This window comes from Parasteatoda tepidariorum, chromosome 3 (assembly GCF_043381705.1).
Source record: "Parasteatoda tepidariorum isolate YZ-2023 chromosome 3, CAS_Ptep_4.0, whole genome shotgun sequence".
NCBI lineage: Eukaryota > Metazoa > Arthropoda > Arachnida > Araneae > Theridiidae > Parasteatoda > Parasteatoda tepidariorum.
Window position 1 is genome coordinate 84,960,923 of NC_092206.1, and position 24,701 is coordinate 84,985,623.

The 24,701-nt window shown below is 32.0% G+C and overlaps 1 protein-coding gene across 1 annotated transcript in view; it reads right to left on the bottom strand.

Moving 5' to 3' along the window:
- Window positions 1–24,701, bottom strand: part of LOC107436838 (cytochrome P450 4C1-like) — a 26,697-nt gene extending 1,996 nt beyond the window's left edge. The window contains exons 1-8 of the mRNA XM_043047418.2: window positions 24,533–24,701; window positions 19,116–19,306; window positions 17,964–18,033; window positions 17,719–17,845; window positions 14,566–14,751; window positions 9,280–9,453; window positions 7,291–7,357; window positions 5,577–5,756 (exon numbers count right to left, since the gene is read on the bottom strand). Coding sequence (XP_042903352.2) covers window positions 5,577–5,756; window positions 7,291–7,357; window positions 9,280–9,453; window positions 14,566–14,751; window positions 17,719–17,845; window positions 17,964–18,033; window positions 19,116–19,306; window positions 24,533–24,555 — 1,018 coding nt within the window. The 5' untranslated portion in view covers window positions 24,556–24,701. The remainder of the gene's footprint in view (window positions 1–5,576; window positions 5,757–7,290; window positions 7,358–9,279; window positions 9,454–14,565; window positions 14,752–17,718; window positions 17,846–17,963; window positions 18,034–19,115; window positions 19,307–24,532) is intronic.

Sequence of the window (24,701 nt, forward strand, 5' to 3'; positions counted from 1 at the left end):
GTTTAAGGTTGATGTTTCCTAATGATTAAGTATGAACAAATTGCTATTAACGACATATTTTAAAATCAGGGATTCTAAATTTAACTTAACTTATCTTTATAAAAGAATATGTAGATAAAAAAAGTGTCGATATATGCCTTCATTTTTCTTAATAGTTAAAGTTAAAACTGAACTTTTTAAAATAAAGTATTTATCGTGTCATTTTCACCAACTAGCAAAACATTTTTATAAGTTTAAAATGGTATTTTTTTAATATAATAACCAAGAAAGTTTTTTTTTAACTATGTTTATGAACGGAAATAATGTGTTAATTACGTAAAGTTTGAAAGCTGATAACCAGAAGAAGTCTAACTTATTTTTACAAAGAGAAAGATGCAAAGTTATCATATCTTTGCTTGCGATCTCCGAGATCTGTGGACAGAGTGACGTCATGAAGAGAGAAATCGTAGCTTCAGCTCTAAGAGCGGAGTGAACTAGCCCTTCTATTCTCTTTAGCCCTGGGTTCGAGAGGGTGACCTCAAATATGCTAATTAATGCAGACGATATTTTAAATTATGAAATCGGACACAAAAACGTTCTTTTTTTGAATAAACGTACCTTTTTTCAACCGAATTAGATTTCTGGCCCCCGAAATATAGAGGGTAGCCGCAATCTGGAAGATGTGCTCGAAAGGGAGCGTTCGAAAGTTTGGACCCCTTAATGATAATTTTACTTTTTGCGCATTTCGCCACATCTCGAGAACTTTTTTAGCGAATTGAAAAAATTTTTGCACACAATTATAAAATTCGTTTACCCAAAGATAATTTTGCCCGAAAAATAATTTTAAGGAATTATTCAATATTTTAAATTATTTTATTTAATAAGAATCGGAAATTTTCTTGAATTCTAAAGTATACAATATGCGTCATTTTATGGCATGTAATTTTACATTGTCGAATACAAAATTTGTGCAAAATCGGTTAAATAGTTCCTGAAAAATCGAAATTTAAAAAAGTCGTATATTTAAAATTCGATTTCTCAGGAACTAGTCAACCGATTTTGTTCAAATTTTGTGTTTTGCCATGTAAAATTACATGCTTTAAAATGACGCAAGAAACGTTTAAAATGACCTCACAGTTCAAAATTTTTTATCGACTACTTTAAAATAAAATAATAAATATTTACTAATTTTTTTATTTCTTCTACAAGAAATTATTTTTAGATAAGCAAATTTTATAATTGTGTACAAAACCTTCTTAATTCGCTTAAAAAGTTCTTGAGATATGGCGAAATACGCACAAAGATAAAATCATTAAGTATTCCAAACTTTAGATCGCTCTCCTGACCAAACAATGAGGACAACATTTCCCAGATGGCGGCTACCCCCTATATATTGGGGCCAAATCCGTTAAAAAAAAAAAAGGTATGTTTATTCGGAGAAAGTACGTTTTTGTGTCTGATTTCGTTACTTGCCCTAATTAATTTACATAGTTGCGGTCACTGCCTCGAGTCATTAGTCCTAAAACGCGAAGATCCAATCAATATATCAAATGTTATTCAGTGTGGTCCAGTTTTTTTTTTTTTTTTTGCGCACTGTACATCTTTAAATTAAGAACACAAACCATCATATTTATTGAAGAAAACTACTACTTTTAAAATCGATGTTACTAAAAAATGGTATGGAACGAATATTATGAACAAGTAGAATTTACCGAGGCGGTTGAAACGAAAAGTGCAGTTTCTACGTAATTAAATTCTCTAATTTTCGTTCGTCAGTCAATTTAAATTTTAAATCAGATAAATAAAAACCAAGAATTATTTCATGATGAATAAGAAGCTTTAATATTAGTTTTAAATAAATAATCCCAAGACACCGTAGAGGTAGGATATTACCTGATTAGAAACATCATTCGCTTCCAAAATATAATTCGTACTTATATATTTTTGAAGCGAAGTTTTTATCAGATGATATTTCAATATTAATAATTTTTTTCAACAATTTCATTCCGGCATACATATTTGCTATAATCTTATGAAAGCAAAATGTTTTGTTACACAAAAATTCAGTTGTCAATTTAATAGCAAATTTATATTTAAATGTAGTAATAGGGGAGAGTCGGGTAGCCCCGCCCACTTAAGTAGTATTGCTTATATTTCTGTATAATATTGAGTAATAATCAATATTTTTGTATGTTTCTATTGTTTTACCATCTAATTATATAATGCAAAAAGAATAAACCAAAAAAAGAATAGCTTAACTTTAAAAAATAGAAATTTAAAAAATCATGTTTTTCAGCTCTTTTTAAAATGTGTCGGGTAGCCCCGCCCAGTTACAAAAATTATGCTTTTTGACTGTTTTTTCAGGTGTAAATGAAAGTGACCAATGTATTGACAATAGATAAACCTCATTTATCATTTTTATCACAAAATTATTTTATTTATTACATATTTATATACTTTTAGTGAATTCTATCATTTAATAACAACAATATTTGTTGTTAAAAATGCATATAACATTCAAATTTGAAGCAATAAAATAATAATCTTTGCAACCGTACATTTATCGACGAAATAAAATTGGGCGGTGATACCCGACATTCATGTGAGCGGGGCTACCCGAAATCCAATTTTTTTGTAAATTTGTAATTACTCGAACAATTTTTCACATATAAACTTCTTTCTTTGTGCAAATTAAACTTAAGACTACATACTTTAATGCTGTATGTATAGAAAAAATTATTTTTTTAGTATTAAAATGAAGTTTAATCGAAACATTCAACCAATTTTTCTTAATTTCATGACAACTGTATTCAACATATTTTCAAAACTATTGTTTACCATGTTACCAGCTGCATAAATACTTGAAACTTTTTTCAATATACCAATTAATGTCCGATGGCCCATTGACTTGAAAAAATATTCTATACCTATGAAATTGACTGTGGGCGGGGCGGGGGTACCCGCTGGGCGGGGCTACCCGACTCTCCCCTACATGTTTTTAGAATCCTTGTTACAAAAATATACACTTTAGGGTTCGCAAATTGTTAGTGAGTATAGGACAAATAAAAGACGCTACTGTTTGTCTGAAATAAGAACTCCTCCAGACATTCGTCTGGACCTGTGGCTGTGACTATGGTAACGAGATATGACTATTTTAAGTAGGGATGCGGGGTCACTGTTTTGGAGTGGTTTCGGCGGGAGAAAGGGAATCTTTTTCTTTGGTCTATTGTGTTAGTACTAGGGTGAAGCCACCCTTCCTAAAATGAGCCATTCTTGTTTCCGTAGCACCAGACGGCCTCAAGATTTGTGACGGGAGGAGTTCTTAGCTTAGACAGACTATACCTAAATCCACCAAATCCCTATTTACAAAAAAGGGATAAAGAACATCAAAACCTGGTTGATTGCACGAGGAAACAAAAAAAAAGGAAAGAAAGTAATTGTTAGAAACCCCTTCAACTGGCGAAAACAAATATATATATTTAATCCTGCTTAAATCAATTGTGATTCGCTACATTTAATAAACATTTTCTCCTTGAATTAGGTATAATTTTGTGATCCCTAATATATGTATAACAATAATTAGAGCTGCATTAATGCATTTTTTAGAATCCTAATCTAAACTGAAGTTTAAAAGGTATGTATATTTGGGGTCTCATGTTAATATTCTAAAGCGAAAAAAAATTAGCATTATCGAAATCGGACTGGACAGTATTGAGAAGGAGGGCGTGCAGAACATGAAAACCTATTTGATTGAAGATTGGAACTTAAAAGGTGTTTTTAAAAATCGTCTTTGTTTTTCAATTCGTCGCGCAATCAAACGGGTTTTAATATTTTGTACATGCTCCTATGTTGACTGTGGTCCTCTAGATTTCGAAAGCATTTTGATTCCATCCTTCTTTAGATATTAATTTAGGACCACAATATGCATAGTTTTTTGTCTTCATTTGTTATAAGGATTCTACAAACATATTTTCGGTTTTTACGAATCCCTCTGTATTTATGCTGTGTATTATGTTTTCTATGCAATATCAAAGCAGTATGGCAACTTGTGGCCCATTAAATAAGCTTATTGTTGTTGCTTAATAATGAAATATTAAAAGTTGCTCATTTTATCCAACAAAACATAACATTAAGTAGATAAATGATCATATGAGTTTTCATTCTATACAAACAAGTCGCAAAACTTAAATAAAACAAAGCAATTGAGAGGAATGAAAAGTTTTGATATTTTTAAATTTCGATGACAATGTATCTAGACAGGAGGACATTTGATAATAACCAAATAAATTTTTGAAGACTATTCAAGGAAATATTGAAACTAAATCAAGTGAAATTTTATGTGAGTAGATTAACATCAAGCCATGATAAAATCGATGATAAGAAATTTACAGCGTGAGCTCAAGATTATTATGGAAACCGCTGCAAAATAATTAAAAAATGATGTAGTAACATGGCAGTGAAAGATTTAATATGGGTTTTGACTGCAATGCTGGGCTTACAACGAATTTCTCAGGTTGTTTATAAAGCCTTGGGACAATAAATTCCACTTCATAAATGAAGCTCCATTCAGGCAATTTTTAGCCCCTAGACAGATAGTAGTGTATTGAAAATGCTCTGCTGCCAGGAGCATACGGTACATAATTAATGAAATTCATGTCGGGAGATATGGTGGTCACTCCATTCTCTGATTATCTTTGGATTCAAGATATTCCGTTACCAGCTCTATCCTATGTGGTCGCGTGCATTCTTCCGAAAGATGAATTAGTGATTAACGTTTTTTTTAAAAAAAAAACATAGGAGCTCTTAAGATCTCAGCCCTATATTTCAGAGAAGTAATAATGTCCATAAAAGACCTGCAGGCATGTGCAATGTCATGCCGGTCTAGACCATAACATCTTAACCTCTATAGTGGGCAATCTTCCATTATGTTGGAAGGTGGTACCGGATCCTTGGTTTTCTCTACGAGTGAACACGTCGAGAATAAACTTTCAGACTAAATTGAAGTTTATCGGTAAAGGAAATATAGACCAAGTGCACCTGTATTGAAGGTTATTGTCTGTACCAGTTTAGGCGGAGTTTCCTGTGGCCTGGAGAGTAGAAAGTACCCTGCCTTCTCTGAGGTAAAGGGCTGAGATCTTAGAGCCCTTAATAAGATATTTCTGAGATTCCAGTTTATTTTTATGAATGACAACACGTGCAAACACAAGGCTACGTTGGACGAGAAATACTCTGAAACCGGAGATTTTCAAAGAATGGAATAGCCAGCAGATTTTCAGTTCTGATCTCAAATATCATACGTGAATTGTTCTGTACAGAGCATTTGCTCCACACCAACCCATCTCAGTGCTAAAAATTGCCTTAATGGAATGATATTCATTGTCCCAAAAACAGTATGAGAGTTCGTTGCAAAACAACCTCCATTGCGGCGTAGAGTAGCAATATCTCAATATGAAAACCTCCACAAATGCTATTACATAGAAATATTTTTTTGAAACTATTGGGCTTCAGTTAATGACACAAAAAGTAGAAATGACCGATTTAAAAAATGTATATATGTGTTTCAAAGAATCAGTATTTATGTAACCAATAATACTAACCAATACAATTCCTAGGCCCTGCAGAAAATGGTACGTATCCATAAGGGTGTCGTTTCAAACTATTTTCTGGCAAGAATCTTTCTGGATCAAATACTTCAGGATTGGGGAAAATTTTAGGATTCCTGTGTAGTGCTAGGATGTTACAGTGCATTGTAGTACCTTTAGGGATCTTTCGACCTTCTAAAAAAATAGTAAAACACCAATTATTTTTAATTTGGTTATGGTTAGGAGGCACACATAAAGCTCTCTACTTAGATTGAGTAAAATAATAGAAATTCTTCCATGCTTAATTTAAAGAGCTTAAATTTAAACTGAAGCACTGTGCTAGATGACAACATAAGTTTTAATCATTTTCTTACGGTTACGAGTAGAATTCATAACAAAGCTGCATTTATTGTCATTAGAAATTAAACTTTTTCCACCCAGCTGGAATGTTGAAGTCCGTTCTTGGAAGGCCCTGTTGTCAAATAAAACTGCCTTTTTTAGTAATATGCTGCTTTTACAAACGTAATGAGTTTGTATCAAATTATTCAAGGCAGATAAGTTAAGTCTATTTTCAGTCAACCTTTTACGCACTGATTAGGAAAATGGTACAAGAAACAAATATGAACTAAAGCCTCAGTTTTTTTGAAAACGAAAAAGCGTTTGTATTCTAAATTTTCCAGACTTGATAAGTTTTAAACCAATATTTTATGGTTTGCACTCATAAAATTATTCCAAAATTGAAACTTATTTATCACTAATTATTGTAAAATTATTCATTGATAAATTGAAACTGAGAGAGAAAAAACTTTTCCAAGGCGATTTTTTTTAAAAAAAGTTTAATAATATTTTTTTAAAATATAGTTAAGATATTTGTTTGATTTAAAGCCTAGTAAGTTTTTCTAAACAAGAAAGTGTTAATAGTTCGACATTGAAGCATAGTTTCAGAATTAAAGCACTCAAAAGGTGTTTTTTCTACCTTAATGAAAGAAACACTCTTTATTAAAGTGCAGCTTTTACGAGCGAAAGTCATTGCTATTTATTGTCAAAAGCCATACTGTTTTGTTAATATTTTTCTCAATTTTTCGATTAGTTGAAATCTTTGTGCTTGATGACAATGCAAGTTTTCGTTTCCTGACCGTTGCAAACAGAATTTTATCTATTTTTAATCGACAAATAAAGTTTTCGTCAATCAAAATTTCTATCATTTTTCAATTAGTTAGAGTGCCTAGATTTCAACTGGAGCTCTGTGCCTGAAGACAATTCAAGTCATAATTATTTTCTAAGCAGTTCAACCAAATCTCTTCGCCAACAAAATATCGTTTACTTTCTGATTTAAATAAATATAGGAGACACAAAACTAAAAACAATAAAATAATAAAATAAAATTTTTAAAAATTACATTTTTCATTCATCAATAAAACTTTTAAAAACTACGTTTTCTTAAGTAGTCTTTCAGACTACTAAAAAGGAGAAAATAATGTCGGTGGGAGGAGTTTCAGTGAGGATCGAAGTTTATTACAAAAGTTATTGTCTTTACGATTTTTGTTTCAGGTCTCAACAGAAAAAAAAAATATCTCCTTTTTAGTCTACTTGAAAAAGTAGTTTTCAAATGTTTTATTTTATTTTGTTATCTAACGTGCTCATATTAGGTGCTCTTTGAAACTGGAAATATATTTAAACACTGTTGAGTCATACTGTATATTACTAAGATAATATATGGAATTCTTACTGTAAAAAATATCTTCATTAAGCTTTCTACCAATTACAGGGACTGACGGGAACAATCTTTGGCTTTCCTGAAATAATTTGGGAAAAGTATAATAAAATCAGAAAAAGCAAAGACATATGCACATTTCTTAATGTTAATTTACGTAACTATAAGGACTACCCAAATGAAAAGTGGACACAACTATAGAAACACAGCTGTGAAGGCAGCACTATACCCTTCAGAGTTATAAAGAAAAGTAAGATACATATGCCCCGTACACTTAACTGATTAATAATAGTTCACATAACAGCATTTAATGTGGATGTAAAGCCGATTTGAGAAGGATGAGTCCAGAATAGAACAACGATCTTTAGAGGCAGAAGGTTATAACACTCTACATTTACTCAGCTCAGATGATGTACTACACATCATGAGTTGTATCTTTTCGATTTCTTTTAATTATGTTTCAACAACAGCCGCAATGGATTTATGGATGATTATGTTGTTTGTTTGCTTGGGTCTTGGCTGATCTCGTATTCATGTACGCTCTTCGTGAAAACTTTTACACCATTAGTTCACAACTATTTTATTGTAGACTAGTGGATGCCTGTAAGTAGAGAGGACGAAGATCGCTGATATCAGATGGTTACATAAACAAGAAAGCGTGTTAACGTTACAGTTATTAGACTTGGTTTATTATCACGCTTAATACGTTGAATGTCACGCTAATTTTACATGGCTTGCCCGTCTGGCCAAAATGATTCTCAGTATGTATTGCATTAATTTCTTCAAACCATTTCAGTATTCAGTTCATAATATAAAAAAATTAAAAGCATCAAAAATTTACTCGAATTATGTGTTTCTAATAATCTTGGCTTTGCCGGTCACCGGTGACCCCGTGGAGCTCCGAACAAACTCAGTCACCGGTGACCCTCATGGCATTCAACATGTTAGTCAACTTTCGAATCAGATTTAGTTGTGTACCGGGAGGCGACGTCAAGCGTGGTGGTTGGGTTGTTGAATCAGCCACTTTTCTTATGTCACGTTTCAACTACCAATTAAGTTCAACACCCAGGAATGACGTCACTTGCAGGTACCCAATTTTGCGATAAACAATAAAACAGTCGGTGATAAATGTTCGTATTATACTAGTCTTCTGTCACTGTAAGTAGTACTATAGCACGTTGCTCTGTTCCAGAAGCATCCATATTTACAAAAGTTAACATTAATTTCAAATGCTCTTGTGGGAACTGGCTAATCGGCATCTCTTTGCTTACTTTAATTTGTAATCCTAAAGAGTGACGGTGCTATCACAATTAAGCATGAACGTTTCGTTTGGTTAACCTTTACAACATTATTGAAATTGAAAAAGATTAAAAAACGTCACTGTATTGTTTCTCAGCATTTAAAAAAAAATTAAAAATATAAATAAAAATAAAAAGATAGAGAGAGATAGAAGTTTGAGAAAATACATGAGGAAAACATTAAGTTTTTCTTAAAGCCGCTTCATTATAACAAGCTCCAAAATTAAAAACATTTTAAATTTGTACATTTTGCAAGTGAAAAAAATGCTTGTTCCATTGTATTTGAATTTTGAATTGAGTGCGATTCATTGAATTTGAATTTAAATGTGATTTTACGTTATTATCTTAAGCTCCACAAAAAAACTATGGACTTTTTTGGCAGCCACACATTGACTTGAACTATTTAAAGAGTAAATTAAATCATTTCTTTTTTGTTAAACTGACTAGTGAGACACACGCTTTGGAAAAAAAAGGAATTCTGATTGAAAATATCATAACAGAATAATTTATGTTTAATATTACATAACATAAATATTGTATACCACAACTTCAATGCGAAAAAAAAAATTCTTCAAACCTACTGTGTTTTGCGCTCTTTACAATGGTAATGATCAAGCAGGGTAAAGTTGCAATTTAAAAAAAAAGGTGAGTTTATGTCTGCTTTTTTGACATGGAGTTTAAACATATATGCGAAAAGCATACTGACCTTTAGAACACATTCCAAATATTTCATATTCCTAACATCATCCATTGTTATACTTCTTTCAGAGTTTTCACCAAAAATAGAGTCAAGCTCTTCATAAATCTTTTTCTGAATTTCTGGATAAAGGCCAATGCAGTACAGTGAGAAAATGATTCCCATGGCTGTGGTATCATGACCCTGAAAAAAATGATGTTTTCATTTATTTAATCACAGCTTCCATTTAAATAAATAATCCCAAGAAACTGTAGGCTGTAAGATCTTGCTTGATTAAAAACTTCATTCGCATCGAAAATATACAAATTGGAAATAATAGTCGACATGTTTCAATCACCCGAAAACAGGAGCCCATTTTCAAGACTTGCCAGGTGAGAATGAGAAAAAACAAAAGTAATTTGAAATGTAAAACGTGAAGTTACCAACGAAAACTGGAATGCCGTCAACAAAGGAATCAGCATTCATGTAAGTAAAACAAGATGTCTTGTTTTATTTTTGATGACTGATTCAAGATGTCTTGTTTTACATTTTGGGTTGGCAACTTTACGTTTTACATTTAAAATCACTTTTTTTTCTTCTCATTCATGTCTGACAAGTCTTGAAAACGCGTGGCTGATTTCTTTTTTTTTTTCTTTTTTTTTGGGGGGGGGGGAGCTTGACGCATGTCGACTGTTGTTTTCAATTTGTATCTTTTTAAAACGCAAGTTTTTAGTCAAGTAACACAGATTATAGTATTTTTTTTATCTGATAATTGCAGATAAAAAATTGCATTTACATACATTTCTGAAATGTAAAGGTGTTTATTTCTTTGTAATTCAATTAAGTTTACAAAGCTGCGAAGATATTCAATGTATTTAGACCTTATAGAACTAAGTAATTAAAATATGATCAAAATAAGATGCTAGTAATTTAGGAATTTTCTTTGCGCGCATTGTAAAAATCTTATTCAAGATAATTTGCTATAAACCAACTTGTTATTTAGAGCCGATTTCTGGAAAGAATAAAAATTTCCGTAAAGTAGTAACATTGTGTAATAACATTAGAAAATTTGGAGCGATTCAAAATTTATTTTTCGGATCATCGATTGTGTACGAGCCAACTTTTTCCATTGCAAACGGCTTTTTAAAAGACCTGGTGAATTATATTTATGCATCTGAACCATGACGCTGCATACCATTAACTGCTTTATACCATAATGTTACATACCAAAATAAAACATATTGTTTTATATCATAACTTGTTTTTAAGCACGGAAATGCTAAATTTCATTAAGTTTTTTAATTTTATCAGAAAGTGGAGAATCAGGTTTGATGCGATTTGTTTCATTATAAATTTCTAGGCACAGTTTCAAGCTGCAAGAAAAATGCATGCGTAAGTTCGGATATCAAAGCTATTAAACTCATTCTTTAAGGAACATTTGACTAAATTAAATAACAAACAAATCGCACTAAAATTAGTTAACAACATTCAATAAAATTTGTGATAAAAAATCACATTTTAATTTTAATGATATATAAAATAAATGAGGTTTAAAGCATGATTTGTAAGAGTCTGAAAACCTTCAAAACTGTCGAGAAATGAACTTTCTATAAAAAATATTTGAAAATAAGCTTTAATACTTGAAACTTAAAAAGCTTAATTTATAAATTTGATCTGTTTGAAATTGTATCGAGCATTTTAAACTCATGCTATCATAAAATTCTCTAGGTTGAAACGATTGAAGATCATCTTTTCATCACCAATTCACGAATGCCATCAAAATTGCAATCAAAATAAAAGAACCCAGCACAGTAAAAATTATCAAGATTACTTAAATAAAGTGGCTAGGGCATGTATTTCGATAAAAATCCTGATAAAAAAATAACCTTCCAAACAAAAAAAGAAGAGGAGGAAGACCTAGAACAAGATGGTTAGATAGAGTAGAGACGTGGTTAACGGACTTGGGAGTCAATCAGATGGAGAAATATAGCACGTTACCCAAAGAGAAAGCTACGCGAACTTATTCACAAATTTTGTAATGACCACAAATGCGTTAGCCAAGGAGGTTTTCACCACGGGAGATTCTCCCCACGTTCCTTCTGTCTTCGATCTAGTTTCTTCATGCAATGGGAAAAGCAATTAAAATTCAATCGCCAACTTCTATCCTCTTCCTCGGTACCAAAAGAGAAAGCTACGTGAACCTATTTTCAAATTCAATAATGACTACCAATGAGTTTGCCAAGGAGTTAGTCTACACAGGAGGTTTATCTCACATACTTATTGCCAACAATCGATGAGAAAATTTGTTTCTTTTTAAAACTCCTTCCCACTTTTTTCCCTACATAAATCACTCTCTCATCTTCTGGTCTTCCAAAACCAAAACTCGGTAACCAAACTAAAGTTCTAATAAATTTCCTATTGATCAGTAGCGTCCAAATTGGTTTCTTTGGTCGAGTATGAAAAGGGTCCTCCCTTCTGACGGTGGGTCAAATAATCCTCATATCATGATCGAAGAGGGACATATTTTTCCCAGAAACTTTCTTTTTATAAAGGCCTTAAGATGATCCTGTCGATGGGCCAGCTCCCATCCTCCACTATCCTATGCAAATCTCCGAAACTGAATCGTCCGAGGATTTAGGATGTAATGAACATGCTTACTTAACAAACATTACCAGACATCCCTCCCCCTTGCTAGGAAAAAAAAAGTTTTATTTGGTCTTAGGGTAGTTGTTGTTGTTGTAGTTCATTTACGTCGCACTAGAGCTCCACAATTGGCTATTGGTGACGGTCTGGGAAACATCCCCTGAGGATGATCCGATGACATGCTATCGCAATTTTGATCCTCGGCAGAGGGGATGGCAGCCCAACGACCTGCGCGCTTAGTCGAGCATTTTACGGTAGAACAGTTTAACAATGACCGCACACCTTCGGTCCCAATGCAGACTGATCCAAGTGGTCATCCACCCGCATACTGACCACATCCAGTGACGCTTGACTTCAGTGATCTGCTATAAACCGTGCCTTAACGATTACTCAACTGCGGGACGGTTTTAGGGTAGTTTTTTTCAATTACACGTTTACTGATTCCAGATTTTCGCAAGCTCTCTTATTAAAATTAATAAAATAAGTAAAAGCGTTATATTTAATCTTAGGATAAATAATATAATTCACTGAGCAGTATATAGTTTCCACTCTAATGCTAAAAAATGTGAAAAGTCGATTTTTTTTAAAACCGTGGCAAAATGGCTAAAATTTCCAATTTCAACCAAAGGTGAACAGCGCCTCAGTGCGGAAATATGTTAAACTACCAACTGGACATGAATTTGTCGTTTTCTCTCATGACTTTTAATTGGATACCTAGAAGTGACGTCACGCGTTTTCGTTAAACATGATTAGCTGCTGAATCATGGCACTTGTTTATACTATACCATGGTCCGACATCCATGCGTGACGTCACTTGCTGGTGCCTAACTAAATCTGATCTGAAAATTGATTCAGCGGGATAATGAAACAAGTCTAATAGCTGTATCGTTAACACACTGTCTTGTTTATACACAACCATCTGATTTCAGTGTCTTCATCTCGAGTAGCAGATACCCAACTGAATTTATGTAATTATCATTTATTGTTCGATTATTTGCTTCATTTTAATTCCATAAAATGTTTGTATGTTTTTTTTAAAGGATTTCGTGTAAATTTTATGAAAAATATGTGCATTTTTTTAAGCGTTAAAAGTAAATTAGTATTTGATGTAAATATTTCACCTCAATTTTCTTACTCTTAAATTTATTTTTATGTTGACGTAATATATATTTATATGTATGACTGTTATCTTCAAATAGGAGAATAAATAGAGATATATTTACTACACAAATGCATTTCAATCAATTATTGATATAGATTTTTATCTTTTCTGTTTATAGTAGAATTTTTTATTCAACAAAATTGAAAGAAAATTTTTAAAAAAATAAGCTGTAGTAAACAAAAATATGATAGAGACACTAAATGATGTTTTGTAGAATGCCAACTATTGAATTACACAGCATGAACTAACTCTTTCCTAAAAGCTTTGCCAGAGGGCTCTATTGCGAGTAGGTCGAAAAGATTTGAAAAATGCATTGTAATGACATTGCAGGAGAAGATCCTTTAGTATTATTCGTATGATATAATTATACAACTTATTCAATAAAGATTAACATACTTTTCCTCACCTATATTCTTAAAAAAGTGTTCTATACGTTTCTGAATGATCTTACAAATTTCAACTACCATTTATATACATTTGCTAACCATTTTATACCATATTTAAAAATACCATATAGAGATGTCTAAGTTGATGTCGCTTCACTTACCTGTCCACAGGAAATCCATAGATAATCAGTCAATTACGCATGAAACTAATAAAAATACGTTTCTATTGACTTAGGAATACAAATTGTCCAATAGGAATAGTGCAAATGAAAATTGATTGAATGATAGTTGAACTTTGATCTAGTTCAGCCTCTGACTTGGATATCTCCATATTAGGTTTTGTTATAGATAATCTGACAACTTAATTTATAATTGTGTATTTGCTACTCGAGAAGAAGAATACATGATCAGACCCAACCATGAGATTTAAATCACATGGTTGAGTCTAAAAAAGTGGTTGTGCTGGATGGTTTAACGTTAAAGCAATTAGGCTTGGTAAACTAGTATACTATCACACTGAATCAATTTTCAATAAGATTTAATTGGATACATAGGAGCGATGTCGCTTGTGTGTGTCGAACTTGATTGGTTTCTGAATCGTGGCTTTAAAGAATGCCACGCTTGCAGGTATCCAATTTTAAATATGCTACAGGCTTGGCCAAAATAATTTAAAAGTTCGCAACGCAAAAATATTTGTAAAAATTTTTTAAATACACTAGAATGAAGTTCTTATGTTCAGAAAAATTTGTAAGATGAAACCATTCAACAAATTATCAATTCGAAAGAGACTACTCTCCTGACAAAAAATATCATGTTTAATTATATTTAATTGATTTACACGTTTTTGAAAATTTATGGAGAATAGTTCATTATGTTTATTTGTGTTAAACCTACACATTATTCGCAATCTATAAGTCAATGACTACAACTTTTGGTTTTAAGCTTTCAGTGTATACCAAAGGACTACACGCACTTATAAATAGCAATTAATTAACAAAAAAATTCTTTTTTTTCCCTTTAGAAATCTTTTCAGTAACAAAAAATTTTAAGAAAGTTCTAATTTCCAGTTATTTTTTTAATTTTTTGTTATCACAACACTTTTATATAAAATCATAATTAAATCACCTCGAACATGAACGTATCGACTTCTTCTTGAATTCCTTCTTCTGTTATCTGTTCACCTTGAAGATGCAAATCTAAAAGCAAATCCATGAAAGATTTTCTCTTTTTTATTTGAAATTCGTCATCTTTTTTAGCCGAATCATTCACAATTGGTTGTGAAAGCATCGCTTTCTTTTTCTCCTTTATAACCTATAAAAAAAATCAATTAAAAAGGTATCAAAAAAATTTTTTTTTACTATGATTATTTTTACATAAGGGTAAAACTACGAGTTTGATGCATGAATTTTAATGCACGGAAGTGGCGCATCAATTCGTTTACTATGGTCCGTCTACGGAATCTATCTATCTATGTATATATTTCTCTTACACGGCGATAAAAAAAAAACCTCATTACAACTCCCCGAATGGCAACGCTAGAAAATAGACCAATGATTACAGCTAAAAATGTCACATGCCAAATCTAGCTATGATGGCTCAACATATAGCGCTCTTAAAAACGGAAACTGAAATAACCAGGGGGAGCATAAGCTAGGCAGAAGTCTTTGTCGATAGATCTCGATTTTGGTTTTTTGTCGAAAGCGTTTTTTTTCACGAATTTATGTATTAAGAATTTATTTGACAATTTTTGATTTATATCACGAATTTATTTGTTTTACTAGAATTTATTTGTTTATGCAGGTTTTTCCATTGCAATTCACTTATTTAAATTTTTAATAGACTTAATTATAGCCGAAATTTTAATCTTTTTAAAGAGATATCAGTTTTAGAAATTTTATCTTAAGATTTTATACTATAGCACATTTCTAATAGATTTAACGAATTACATGTCATTTATTTGAATTCAAATTTATTTTAAGGACTCAGTACTTACTAAAAAGATGTAATTTTTTTTAGAAAAAAAAGTTGTTATATGGATTTGAATGATTGTTTTGAATTCTTAGAATTTTGTGCATTTGCAATGTACCTAAGTTAGTAGCGAGCGAAGCGAGCTTGGTTTGCGGAGCAAACCATATAACATTGCGTAGCAATTTTCGGGGGTTGGCGAGCGTTAGCGAGCAGGGGGCGCAGCCCACTAGTATTTTATAAAACGCTAATACGTACGTATGTATGTATGTATCAATAAAACCGATGATATTTCTTTTCTCGCGCTGGCAACAGTTTTCATTTTTAATTGATTGGATTCGGCGCGCAAGAGCACGTAGTGAGCAACCAGATAACAATAACCAGAGTGAGCATTATCAGGTTGTTCAATTCAGATTCATGCACTAAAAACATGACAATATTTAATTTAAACTCAATTAGGAATTAATTAATTAATTGAAGTGAGAATGCTTTAAAAGGCCGCTGTTGAATTGATATTTTTCTACTGGGAGCTACCTAAACGTCTAAAAAACGTTTAAGTGTTTGTATTGAATGCATTGAATTTTTTTATATTTCGCGTTTATTTATGCATTGAATTTTCACGCTTTAAAATGCAGAATATTAGTGAAGCAATATTTGATAATTTATTTTGCTAATATGTTTCTTATTTAGCTAATGTTTTGATTTTTTCACCATGTACAATCTAAATAGCTAATATACTTTTTTAAAAGCCAATAAGAACATTGGTAGAATTCTTCTACATAAGTACAATACTATGTCTTTGATGATAAAATACTATGTCTTTGATGATAATATATTATGTCTTTGTGCTAGAACATTGTGTTCATTGGCGAGCGAGCGCAGCGAGCCATGGTTCACGGCGTGAACCACATAGGATTGCGTAGCAATTCTCGGGGGTTGGCGAGCGTTAGCGAGCAGGGGGCGGAGCCTCCTAGTATTATATAAAACGCTAATACGTATGTATCAATAAAACCGATGATATTTCTTTTCTCGGGTTGGCAACAGTTTTAATCTTTAATTGATAGGCTTCGGAGTGCAAAAGCACGTAGTGAGCATCATATGGCTAATCTATATTATACAAAACGCTTATACGTTTTAATTGATAGGCTTCGGCGCGCAAGAGCACGTAGTGAGCATATCATATGTCTAATCGAGTGAATTCTCACCGAATTATCAGAAAAGGTCTCACAAAATTATCTTCATCGAAGCCGATGCTTTACATCCGGCTTTCAGTACTATTTCATATCGTTTCACAGCACATGGTTTTAGCCCTCTGGTGGGAAAGACTTTAAAACGAAACTTACAAAAGTTACTTTCTCAACAACTGAAATTTAGAATAGTGTGATTAAGAAAAATACGTGAACTGTTTACTGTTTGCAATTTCAAATTAATATTGAAATGCACAAGTTTAGAATTTTCTACTGTTAAAGTTTTCGGAACTTCAGTGTTCAAAAAAGTATACAAAACCTAGACGTTAAGAACATATCCAATGCGCGAGCAAAGCGAGCATCGGATTGCGAAGCAATCCGAAATGAACTGCGAAAGCAGTTCCGGGGGTTGGCGAGCGCCATCGAGCAGGGGGCGAAGCCTCCTAGTATCAATATATTATGCAAATAAAATGAATAAATCAAAAATTTTTAATTATTTAATAGCTACCGTTACAATCGAAAGCAAAGGGTGAGATAAAAGGGTTACTACCCCCAATGAAGTTACAAAATATCTAAAATTTTAGCAAGTAATATAGAGTAGAAAAAGATTTGTGTGTTTATTTTCCCTCATATTTTTATAGTTCTTTCAGATTCGAGATGTCTAAGCAGATGTGGTATTGGTCCTCGTTAAACTGTTCTACCGTAAAGAGCTCGACTTCGCGTGCAGGTCGTTGGGTTACCGAAACAGGGGTGCCATCCACTCTGCAGAGGATTAAAATTGTGATGGCTTGTCTTCGGAGCATCCTCAGGGATGTTTCCCAGACCGTCGCCAATAGCCCATTGTGCAGCTCTAGTCGAATAAGACTCTTCGTAATAAAATAATTTTGTTATTACACAACTTATCATCGTCTTTGATCTCGAAAGTGATTGGTTAGTGCGATCATTAGAAAAGCAGGTATGAAAATAAGTAGAAAAGAGGCCAAGAATGGAATGGAAGAAATCGAATTTTTTTAGAAGTTGCTTTTATCAAAACTACAATGTATTACATTAAATTGCTTATAAAATGGAATGATGCATATTTGAAAAAATTGAAAATTTATTTTTCGAAGCATATGTCATAAATTACCTTCTTCGTAAAACTATGCAATATATCAAGATCTTTGTTAAATCCTCTTCCTGTGCTGCTGAAATTAAACATACAATCCGACCATAACCAAGGGGTTATTGTTCGTTTGTTGAAAAAATCAGCTAAGCTGTGAAAAAAAAATATTAATAAAATAAATAAACATGAATGCATACGTAAATATATTATACATAACATAATCGCATACATATCTTGATAAAAAATATAAACTGAAATGTGTATATTACTTGTGAATAGCATTAACGTAATCGGTATTTTCTCCTTGTTGCGCCCCTATACGGTAACCCATCATCGTTTCTAGAATCAAAGATGAAGAACAAGAAGCATTTTAAAAACACCATTATAATGAATGAATGAAAAACATTGAAAAGATATACGAAAAACTCTTAAAAAGACAAGAATGAAAACACATAGAAAAGATATACGAAAAACTCTTGAAAAGACATACGAAAAATTCTTAAAAAGACAAGAATGAAAAAACATTGAAAAGATATACGAAAATCTCTTAAAAAGACAAGAAGGAAAACCATTGAAAAGATATACGGAAAACTCTTAAAAATGACAAGAATGAAAAAACATTGAAAAAATATAAGAAAAACTCTTAGAAAGACAAAAAAAAAAAAATTTAAAAATATACGCAACAATTCTTAAAAAGTTAAAAATAAAGCACATTACAAATCATTCTTTAAATTTGAATATTACAATATATATAACCTAAAAAATAGAGGATTTTGTAGTATTTGCAGTTTTTCAAAAGTATAGTTATAGTTCGTTCCCCAGGAGTTGGCACTTGGCTTCGCCTTCATCACGTGGTATGAGACGATACTATCTCGCTATTTTTGGGAGAAAGATATGAACAATTCTAAACAAGGTTGCTATTTGGTGATCGTATGACAAATATTTAATTCACAAACTTTGTATACATTTTTTAACATTAAATATTTCCTAAATTTGATGATATTTCGACATTTTTATGATTTTCACTTCTGAGTGAATGGTTTGCCCTTTTTGAGACACTTTTCTGGGAAACTCGCAATTCTTAAATTTAAAATATAGTTAATTAGCTAAAGAAACGAAAGGTATAATAGCAGAAGCGAAGTAAGTGACTGAAAAAGAATTCACTGTTTGTATTTGGTACGCATTAAGGGTTGTCTCAATTTCAAGCGCGGTATTGTTTCTCCTCCTACTCCCGCTCTAAAATGAACTATGCATCCGAGGAGGTGGAGCCAAGTGCCAACTCCTGGTGAATGAATATATATTATTTTGAAACAAAATCTTTGCTTTTAATAAAGTTATACGGTCTAGTCCAGATTATAATATTTACCAGAATTAGGCTGTTGCTTAAATTTTCTAAAAACAAAAAATTTATTTACACTTACCACAAACGATATCCAGAGTACAGTTTATTATTAAAGGAACAATATCAACGAATTTTTCATCAATTAATGAATGTAATTTCTTCACTAAAATCATAGATTGGTCGTTGAAGGCTGGTAAGAAATCATCTAAGACGCGGAAATGGAAAGAAGGAGTAAGAATCTTACGTCTCGAACGCCATTTTGGTCCAGTACTAAAATAGAATTGACATCATTTGACTTTCATCAATTGACATTCTGACATCATTTTATGCTTTATTTTATAACCGTCGTTGAACAGCCGACCCAATTTTGGGTTTACGACTACTAATGTTCAACTCTGTACCCTCGTAATTTCGAACCCAATCCAGAAGAAAAGGAAACTCCTGGATTAAGGTATTGGGAGAAATTTGCCTTCGTGGAGGACTTTTTGATGGAACTNTTACAGGGAACTAACCTGCATTTGCGTTACATGGAGAGGAAGACCACGAGAACCTCCCACGGTTAGCCTGACGGCAAGGAGACTCTAACCCATAATCTTTCTACCACTGAGGATATTTCACGTCAGGACTGTGATCGTTGCAAGCCGGATGCGGAATTCGTATTGAACAGTCGTAGCTGGGATTCGAACCCGGTTCACCTCATTGGAAGACGAAAGCTCTATCCCCTGAGCCATCGTGACATCATTGTTAAAATTGACAACTAGTAAATTTCTCAAGTATGAAAGGATACTGGGACTTCAAAACAATCGTACAGTAAATCGCTCAGAAATTATCGTAAGTAAATCATACGGAAATGATTCATACTGCGGCTCTTCCCACCCATCAAGGAAAGGGGAGCGTGTGCTACTCGGAAACATTCCGCGTAGTACACGTAATGTGTGCTACATGTAACATACGTAGCACATGTAATATAAGTTACCGCTAAGGCTTGAAAGCCGTTAATATACCTCCCAATGAGATGAACAGAGTCCGAATCCCAGCGAAGGATGGTTAAAACGAATTCCTCGCCGACTACAGTGCTGACGTAAAATATCCTTAGTGACAAACGGATTAAGAGTTAAATTCCTCTTGCCGATAGGCTAACTATGGGAGGTTTTTGTGGTTTTCTTCTCTGTGTAACGCAAATACGGGTTAGTTCCCTCTAAAAATTCTCTACGAAGGCAAATTTTAATGCTTGATTCAGGAGTTTCCTTGTTTTCTGGAGTGGGTTCAAATTGACAAGGCTACGGAGTTGAACATTCTATAAAAGTTAATACAATATGAAAGTCAACAAAATATAAAAGTCTGAAGAGATATAAAAAAAAATTTGAGAACTGTTATATGATATTAGGGGATCGTTTTATATTGTTAACAAGTAAAATTACTTTTATTACTTCTCACTGTGCCGCATTTTCTGTATTCCTAAGTTTAAATATTATTTTTTTCAAGCATAGATGATTATTTTTGAAATTTAGGTAAAAAAGTTGCGTAATGTTTATATGATTCATAAATCAAATGAACTTTTTTATTCAATTTTAAAAAGGGCAAAAAAAACTAATGAGCGGTATGAACAGGAGATGGAACATCCTATTATTGACAAATATGTAAATTATTTTAAATTTATCTTAAGTTAATGTAGACGGAAATTATGCATTTATCAAAATTTATTATTTCTAACAAAATATTCTTAAATTTTCATAAGAATAAAAAATATTTAAATTTCAATGATCTCAAACTTTATTATTAAATTTTCTGAAAATCATAACGTGGTAGTGACATAGTCACTTTTAAGAATATTTACTGTACAGGGAGGAGGCCAGGTAAGCGTGAAAAAAAGGCGGTGAAATTTGCCGTCAAAGTCAGGGCAGTCGCCAGAGGTAGTTGGGCGACAAGAGCAATCGTGGCCCTGTCGTTCTTTATTTCTTTTAAGGTTTTTTGACCAATGATCTGCGGGTGGGGATCAAGGTAGCACCCTCGTTGAAGAAGGGACCCGACCAATAAAAAGGGGACCGAGGTTTCCTAAAGAGGAACAAGATGGAAAAAGAGATGAAGAAGGTGGCTAACTTGATGTAGCGAAAGGAAGACGTGAAGGAATATCGGCTAAGTACCCGAGATGTATGGTGAGAGTGTTCTTAATTAGTGTTTTCTCTTGTTGATTTGCTAGGTCTCCTCCTCAATACCTCCCTTTAAATATCCTTATAATTCATAGAAATTAATAATTTTTATACTAATAATATGCATTTAATTTAAAACTGAATAAAATGTACTTTTTTATTTAATGAATATAAGTTGTCTCCTCTGGATTCTTGGTCACATTACTTCAGTCCTAATCAGACCGAACTAGGGTTAGGATTAATCTAAATTATCTATTGGAGAATTATAGACAATTAATTCTCAGTTTCACAATAAATGTTGTAAATCTATTTGTAGTGATTGGCTCACCGCTAGAGGGCGAGTTAATCTCTAACCCAATTAAAGAATTAAGAGAAAGAGAGATGAAGAGGAGCCGGCGCGTAGGCTGGTCTTTCCTCTATGAGAATATCTTTTGATATTTCTGTATTTTGGCCGCTGAGGACCCTTAATATTTTCATAATTGTTTTGTTTATTTGTTTTAAAGATTAATAAATATATATTTTGTTGCTGTTACATTAGTGAATATCTTTCAAAATCACTATGCACAAGACACTATTTGATCACCTTAAATAGCCACGACACATAATTTATTTCTTCATAAAATATTCCATTTTTGTCAAGTATTCACCTAATCACAATAATGCTATTGATTTAGTCCCAGACAAAAAAATTTGTGTACTTAGAAGCTGTTGGCATGATCTATTTTACTGTTTTTCTTTTCACCTCTCTAACTGCACGCTGCAGTTTGCTTGCATATTGTGGAATTAAAGTAGAAATAAATAAAGTAAATCTAAGATCATATCTAAATTCAAATTGGAAATTGGAGTTACTAACGTTACTCTTTCAAGTTTGCTGTAGCATATATATATATATGTTGTCTCAATTTCAAGCGCGGNATGCTACTTTTACTTAAAGTGAAAAATAAAAAAAAGTCATTAATTCTACTTTTACTTTGTAGAGTTCGCTAGATCAGACCTGCTGATCGGAATACCGGACTTGCGACCTCTCATCCTGATATTCTTTCTGCTGTCAGAAATTAACTGCAACTGATTGCAGGATACTGATGTCATAATTATTCATCGATATATATGTATCTGTAAAACCACAAAACTACTACTTCTCAGTGTTACACACTATTTTGAATTTTAATTTATTTTTAAGTTAGTCACGCAGTTTTTGTGACTATATCATTTTTCCGGAAAATAAAATTTTTATTTTTTTCTTCTGATTGTTTTGATGTTGTCTTTGGTTCCGTAAAAGTGTAAGAACGCTATGCCTCGTTTCTACAACTTAAAGTTAAAAAATAAAAAAAAATCATTAATGATACTTTAGTAAAAAAAAATCATTAATGCTACTTTTACTTAAAGTAAAAAAAAAATCACTAATGCTACTTTTACTTAAAGTGAAAAATAAAAAAAAGTCATTAATTCTACTTTTACTTTGTAGAGTTCGCTAGATCAGACCTGCTGATCGGAATACCGGACTTGCGACCTCTCATCCTGATATTCTTTCTGCTGTCAGAAATTAACTGCAACTGATTGCAGGATACTGATGTCATAATTATTCATCGATATATATGTATCTGTAAAACCACAAAACTACTACTTCTCAGTGTTACACACTATTTTGAATTTTAATTTATTTTTAAGTTAGTCACGCAGTTTTTGTGACTATATCATTTTTCCGGAAAATAAAATTTTTATTTTTTTCTTCTGATTGTTTTGATGTTGTCTTTGGTTCCGTAAAAGTGTAAGAACGCTATGCCTCGTTTCTACAACTTAAAGTTAAAAAATAAAAAAAAATCATTAATGATACTTTAGTAAAAAAAAATCATTAATGCTACTTTTACTTAAAGTAAAAAAAAAATCACTAATGCTACTTTTACTTAAAGTGAAAAATAAAAAAAAGTCATTAATTCTACTTTTACTTTGTAGAGTTCGCTAGATCAGACCTGCTGATCGGAATACCGGACTTGCGACCTCTCATCCTGATATTCTTTCTGCTGTCAGAAATTAACTGCAACTGATTGCAGGATACTGATGTCATAATTATTCATCGATATATATGTATCTGTAAAACCACAAAACTACTACTTCTCAGTGTTACACACTATTTTGAATTTTAATTTATTTTTAAGTTAGTCACGCAGTTTTTGTGACTATATCATTTTTCCGGAAAATAAAATTTTTATTTTTTTCTTCTGATTGTTTTGATGTTGTCTTTGGTTCCGTAAAAGTGTAAGAACGCTATGCCTCGTTTCTACAACTTAAAGTTAAAAAATAAAAAAAAATCATTAATGATACTTTAGTAAAAAAAAATCATTAATGCTACTTTTACTTAAAGTAAAAAAAAAAAAATCACTAATGCTACTTTTACTTAAAGTGAAAAATAAAAAAAATCATTAATTCTACTTTTACTTAAAGTAGAATGAAAAAGAAAAGATACCGTTTATCGTCCTTAAAAAAAAAAAAAAAAAAAAAAAAAAAAAANAAAAAAAAAAAAAAAAAAAAAAAAAAAAAAAAAAAAAAAAAAAAAAAAAAAAACGAAATTAGATAACGCAGTTTTTAGCAATAAGAATAAATTTGGGTGGTTTTTGTCATTGTAAATATTCCTGCAAGATAAGAGGAAGATTATTATGATTGTATCATTGCAAACATTACAAAGTACTTTTAAGCATTACGTATATAAAATTAACATCGTTAAATTGAAAGATCTCTATTTTTATTTATATGCATTTTATTTTTAAATTGTTTAAAATCTTGCTCGGATTTTAAGACCATCACTTTCGCATTCTTTTAAAAATTTATTTATTTTTTCAATCATAATCCTTGTTTCATTGTTTCGTTCACAATCAAAATGAAATAAAAATTATTATCATGCTTAGATAAAAACACAAACTGTTCTTTAAACTCGTGATGGTTTGTAAAGTAAAAAAAGTTATACATATAATTCACAGCTGTAGCGCTTGCACTTCTTTAGAGATTCCACTATGTGATACATTTTGATGAACCAGAAAATGATCAATCTCTAATTCAGTGCCCCCAGAGAAATTTATTTGTTATGGGAACTTAGAGGACTTTGTGACCCCGACAGATTTAACATGCACCAGTCACCATTTAATACTCAGTGTTTCTTCGGCAAGCGGAATTCCAACTCCCGTTTTAATGAATACGAACCCAATATCCTACAAATCAGGGGTATCCATACCCAAAAGTTTGTTACATCATGTTTTATTCAATTGATTAATATTCTCTCTACCTATTGGAATTGAGATAATACACATTCCCAATGTGTCATTTCAAAACTAATTCAACATATGTGTTATACATAGAGTATAGTCCAAAACACATAATTCAGTTAAAATAAGCAAATGAATTAAACAGACTTACCTCCAGTAGCTCTGGTGAATGGATACTTACAAGAGGAGTAGGTCCAATAGAGAATGAATAAACGTCTTTGTAAATTTGACTTACTCCTAGCATTCGATTCACAATAA